General features: G+C 37.7%; 1 protein-coding gene across 1 annotated transcript in view; it reads left to right on the plus strand.

Annotated features, from left to right (window-relative positions):
• The window catches only part of LOC119677073 (serine/threonine-protein phosphatase 1 regulatory subunit 10-like), a 6,809-nt gene extending 1,983 nt beyond the window's left edge, over window positions 1-4,826 (plus strand). The window contains exon 5 of the mRNA XM_038088342.1: window positions 4,582-4,826. Within this exon, the coding sequence (XP_037944270.1) occupies window positions 4,582-4,826 (245 nt within the window). The remainder of the gene's footprint in view (window positions 1-4,581) is intronic.
• The last annotated feature ends 1,665 nt before the right edge of the window (window positions 4,827-6,491 follow it).

The following is a 6,491-nucleotide window of genomic DNA, read 5'->3' on the forward strand; positions in this document are numbered from 1 at the left end:
TTTCCATTAAAAAGTATTTTATAGTGAAGATCACCTAAACGTGAATTAATTGTTCCTCTGAACCATTTATGCATTCGCGGATTGTTCGATAAGAAGTACACGCTTTGGCCTGGTGGGAATCCTTACACCTATTACCAGATTGACACTGCATTTACTGCTTTTTTTTCACCTCCTTTACGATTTCCTCTGGCCGAATGAGATCTAAGTGTGTTGGCAGTTGTCGTCCCAAAAACAACTGAGCTGGCGAGAACTCTGTAGTTTAATATGGAGCATTTTTGTACATATTGCCTTAAGAACTCGTTCACATTTTTCTTTAAAGACTTGCTTGTTGTGCCCATTGCCTTTAGTGCATTTTTGATTGTTTGTACGCTACGCTCCGCCAAACCGTTACTAGCTGGATGATACGGAGCTGAATATTTATAATATTTTACACCAACTGTTGTGAGGAAATCGTTAAACTCTATAGAAGTAAAGTTCGTTCCATTGTCAGAAACAACCATAAGAGAAACTCCAAAAGCAGCAAATACAATTACTAGTAACATCACCCTTTCAAATGGCCCTGCATAGTGAATATGAATATGCCCTCATGGCCCTTTTGGGTATTCCCAATGGTGTCTATCGCATTTCATTGGCTTATTTGCTTGTTTCGCGCACTCATCACACTCGTTTATATTCTCAATATCTTTGTCTATTCCTGGCCAATATATAAAAGAACCAGCAATGCCCTTCATCTTTACCATTCCTAAACGCGATATGTATAGTTTCTTTAGTAATCTTTCTCGATAATGTGGATGGATAACGACCCGGTGTTCGAACGTCAAGCATCCTGATGATAACACGTACCTCACTTCTGGCGATTTGTAGCCTTCTCTCTTTAAAGACCGGTCACTTTCCAGTAATCTGATTATCTTGCCTAGGTGCTTGTCCTTTCTGGTTTCCATTGCAATACGGTCTGCTTTATTTAACTGATTTATTTGGCAAATCATGAAGTTATCGAAGTCATCACATTCATCTGAATGAGTCGTTACTGTTTGTTGCAATTGGTTTATTTGTTGCCATTGTGATAATGGAAGGGAAGAACGTGCTTTTGAATTTTTGTATATAACTTCGTAATCGAATCTGCTTAAAAATTCTGCATAGTTAGTCATTCTATTTATGCATAATACTGGAAGCGACTTACTGGGTTAAGGAATCTGTGATAACGGTTTATCATCCGTGCTGCCACACAATTGCTAGTGCCTCTTTATTAATTTGTGTATATCGCTGTTCCGGAGCAGTCATCGTTCAACATGCATAAGCAATTGATCGCTCTACACCATTTTCTGAACGATGTGACAATACAGCACCTAGATCCGTTCGGTTTGCGTCTGAAACTTCACAGGTGTTGTGGCGAGCACACACTTCGACTTATTCAGACGCAGACCATTTAACTTGATACCGCCTAGAGAAGTTTCTAAAAATTGTAACAATTCGACGAAATTCTGAGCAAATATTAAGATATCGTCGAAAAAAATTTAACACGTTCGTCATACCGTGTAGTACTGTCTCCATTCTTTTCTGCCATATCGCTCGTATGTTTGCTGCTCCATAAACTGTACGTGTTGGACGTACTAACTCATGTGTGATTGTGTTTAGAATTAGTATATGTGCAAATTCTTCGTCAATTGTAAGATGGGTGTATGCATCTGTTACATTAAGATAACAAAATATTGTTTTTCATTTTATCAAATAAATCTTCCGCTTTCGCAATTGAATGTTCATCAATGATCATTTGCGAGTTAACTGTAGATTTGTAATTGCCTGTAATGCGAATCCCATCATTTTTCTTTGCGAATAATATACTCTCTTGTAATACCCCGATTGAATCTTTCGATCAATTTCTTTGGCGTAAGCTTCTTTTAATGTCATTGGTCGTGCAAAGACTGGAGTAGCTCCTTTTTAAGATGTACTTTAGCAGGCGGATCACTAACCTTCCCGGCCGTTTTACTAAATACGTCCTTAAAACGCTCGATCAGTTGTTGAAGCCGCTCTCGCTGGTTTGTAGATAGTTCTCGCTCAAGAGGGTTTATTGAATTAATAGAGTTGGACGAAGAAAAAAGTTCAGAAAAGTTAATCTCTCTCGCAAATTCTGATATCCATTCCCTGCCGCAAAGTGTATCACAATCTCCTTGTACGACATACATACTTAGCCGCCGTACTATTTTACCCATTGATGCGGATACTATAATCCGTCCAACGCAATTAGCCTTATGACCTCATGAACTCTTAAGCAACTTGAAATTCGGTTTTATCGTTCGAAGAGTTCTGCAACTAATTACCGTGCATTATGCGCCGGTGTCTAATTCCATTTGAATTTCCTTTCCATCAATTTTTACAGGAACCATCATTCTTCCTACTGCCGTGAGTGCATTATTCTAAGTATTTGTTGGTCTAGTTCCGGTTCATCCTTTGCTATTTGGTCTAATTTTGTTCTGCATATTTTGGCAATGTGGCCGACTTTCCCACAAGCAAAGCATTTGGGCTTACTGAACTTGCACTCTTTTCTTAGGTGCTGATCTCCACATCCATAACAATTAGCTGTTTTTTCTTTTGTCACCCACATCGCTTTTCCATTGTTCTCACTGATGTTACGGTTTGTTTCCATTCGGTCGCAACCTAGCTTATATGTTGGCTCACTTGGTTTCCCTAACTCTGCACTCTTGACGTCTGTTGTTGATTTTTGCTCTCGCTTGATTGTATGCGCAATTTCATATGCTTCAGTGAAAGCTTTTGGTTTTCTAATAACTATTTCATTACAAATAATGTGCGATTCAACTCCATATAGCAATCGCTCCATCAGCATTCTATCTAAGAACTCTCCATACTGACAGAATCTAGCACCGTCTTCTAAGCGAAGTACATACTTGGAAATTTACTCTCCCTTCTCTTGTTTAATTTGTCGGAACCTAACGCTTTCAGCGTACTTATTCCGTGTACCATCAAAATGATGAATTGAAATGTTTTTGTTTCGTTGTATGTGAGCATCTCAGGTGCAGTTAGGCTAGCGATAATTTTAAGAGCATCGTTGAGTTCTGCTCCCATGTGTACACGTACATACTTACCTTGTTCGTCTTCCGGTATCTTACTCAAATCTAGTGAGACTCATATTCCTGATCCCACTTCTGACACCACTTTTGTATTTCTACTTTATTTATTCACGTGATACTAATACATTTGCTTAGTTTAACTTAATGTCTGAAAAACTACTAACATACACTACTTAGTCAAAATCATAAACTGTAAAACTCCACAAAACAGTATTGCCATATTGGTTCATAAACAACAGAAATGTTCTGTGATTTGTGTTGCAAACTTATGAGCATATCTAACAATTATAGAAGCTAAAAGAAGAGAAATAATTGAATTTTCATAGACCATTCTATTTAATTGTTTTCGCTAAAACTTTAATCTTTATAAATATGTTATGTACATGTTATATGTAATAAATTATATTAATTCTGCATATAAAGATATTTTAATAAATGTTTAAGCATGGACAATAACAATAGTATAGGTAAATACTCCAAAGGGTAATCACTGATTTCACAGATTTCGAACTCATCGCAAACATATTGACATTAAAGAGCATTCTATACTTACAACATAGAACGTTCGCCCGCTGTACAAGAATGTAGATGAACAGGACAGGAACAAATAAATAACGAAAACTCTGTTTTCGCCAACCTGAAGGCAAAAAGCATAGCCGCCGAGTTGTTTTTCTTATTACTAAAAGAATAGCAGAAGAAATTATTAAGTGGTTTCCTATCAACGAAAGGTTAAATTGAAATTGAATACACTAGCGTGAACTAGAATGCCTACGCTCCAACATAAGCAAAGTCTAGTGGCATTAAGCTTGTTTATTATGATCAGCTAAATAGTTGGATCAACAACAATTTTAACGCCCAGGTTGGCAGTGAAAACGCTAACTTGACTAGCTATATGGATGTACACGGCATTGGAGTTAGAAATTATAACGGTAGTAAATTGATCGCGCTCAGCTGTAAAAGAAAACTGGTAGCACGATTTTCCCACATAAGTACCAACATGAAATCACATGCGCGTCACCTGATGGTGGAATAAACAGTGTTTATTACGTTATTACATGTAAAGTCCTACCAAAAGTTGCAGCGCTCAAATCGAGCGGAACGAAACCAACACGCAAACTTGATATCTAAAAGCTAGAGGTAAATTCATGCCGAAATGCATTTATTCACTCCATCAGTAACTGCCTGACATCCAACATTAATATGAGAGTAATAGTATAGAAGAGATCAAAATTATAACTACATATAATGAACTTGGTCAACAAATACTAAATTTCAAAGATAAAAAACGTAACGTTTGGCTACACAGTCGATTGCACTGGTTGAGCAGCGCAGGACCCTAAAATGTGAAATGTTAGATGAAGATTTCGCTATTCTACGAGCAAGTTATTAAAAACTATCAAAAATAATCAAAAAGTCAGTTAGAAAAGACAAATGGTTGTAAGTAGAAGACCAAGCAGCAAAAGCTGAAGCTTTTGCTCACGTTTATGATCTCAAGACATTGTATGGGATAACGCGCGCACTTTACCCACTCATACAAATAGTCCCATTAATAGCAGTACCGGAAAAGTTCTTACTACTTCTAACGAGCAGCTAATGCGTTTAATGAAACTTTATAAGTTTACACTTAATAGCCTAATTGGACTAGCGCCTAGTGGTCGAGAAGAATGCCTGCCAACCACGTGGAATGAAGGTATCGTGGTCAAAATACCCAACAAAAGGAGAAGCAAAGGACTGCAATAATTAAAACGGTATAATGTTGCTCTGTATACCAAGTAAAATACTAAGTCATTTAACCGTTTCCAAAAAGCTTTTGACAGTATAAACATAGGTTGTCTGGGAAAAATTTTCGAGATGCAGCACATCGTTTCAAAAATTATAAACCTTATAAAAGCAATGTACTATGAGTTTAAATGCCGAGTGCACCATGGCGGACGATTATCTACCGCGTTTGAAATTGCCACGGGCGTAAAACAGGGCCGTATATTGACACCAACATTATTTATTCTTATGGTGGACGACATAATGCACCAGTCGCTGAGTGGAAGAAAGGGAATCTAGTGGAATCGCTTCACACAATTAAAGATCTATAATATGCAGATGACGTCAGCCTCCTCAAACTTCTAATAATTTGCAAACGAATATTGATATCTTTTACAGTAAGTCTTTAAAAGCCGGATTAGAAGTCAGCATAAAAATTGGTGGCTAAAGCACCAACCCTACCCCGGTTGTAATTTAAATTAAACCAATTGAACAGCGAATATGTTAACACCTTCATTTACCTTGATAGCATTACCACTACTAAAGGTGGGGCTGATATGTACATATCGGTGTACATAAACAACGCTAAGGCTTCATTCGGCATGCTACGCTCTATCTGGAAATCTCGACATATCTCTGTAAAAAACCAAACTGCGCATCTATAATTCCAACATTAAACCGCAGATCTTTTGTAGATGTGAGACGTTGAAACACACTACCGTCATCGACATACGGCAAAAAACTTTTTCAACAAATGCTTCCATCGAATTCTCAACATCTGGTGACCTAATCATATCAGCAAAGCTAACCTTTGGGCTACCACCAATCAAATGTCAACTTCTAAAGAAGTATGCATGCGCAGATGGCGTTGGATTGGTCATATCTTTCGCAGACTCCCTGACAACATTGATCGTCAATTACTCAGATGGAGTCCCCAGGGAAGTGATCGTCGTTTGGAGCGCTTGCTAGAACATGGTGAAGGACTGTCAATGTAGAATTGCAAGAAGCAAATTATTCTTAGAATGACATCAACCGAGAGGTAAGCAATAGAGTTCGATACAAAGGAATGGTGAAAGCTCTATGCGAAGACGAAGATGTTATCATTATTTGTATGGGCACTCCATAACCTTACAATTAACAGACTATAAACCTCTATCAGTGTAAAATTTGCAATAACTGGTGCCACCTTTGACACCGTTCAGGTTTGCATAGCATACCTATTGAAACCCTACCTTTAGAGCTAACATAGTTATTTCAAAACTGCTCTAAATAGACATTCTTCATCTTCATTGACCTTTGGCCCTCCTTTTCCAATCATCTAGGTCATTTAATTAAATTTTAAATAAAATTTTTATCTCTCCCAATTCTATTTCCACCTCGGCAGCACACACCAGATATTTTTCGCCGTTTAGATTGGAACTCCTGTTTTAAGTTAGGTGATTTGAATGGTCGCCAACCTCCGTGGTTTTCTAACGTACCATCTGATCATAGGGACCACATATAAGCAACCCCAATTAATAAATCCTTAATTGATGTTTTAAATGAAGACTCGTCACCTTTGGTAAGTCCAACTTTAATTCCCCTGATGTCAGCCAAGACCAAGGATGTTTGGAATGTTTTTATAGCACTAAGCTGCGATAGCACTCC

This window comes from Teleopsis dalmanni, chromosome 2 (genome assembly GCF_002237135.1).
Source record: "Teleopsis dalmanni isolate 2A chromosome 2, ASM223713v2, whole genome shotgun sequence".
Classification (NCBI taxonomy): Eukaryota; Metazoa; Arthropoda; class Insecta; order Diptera; family Diopsidae; genus Teleopsis; species Teleopsis dalmanni.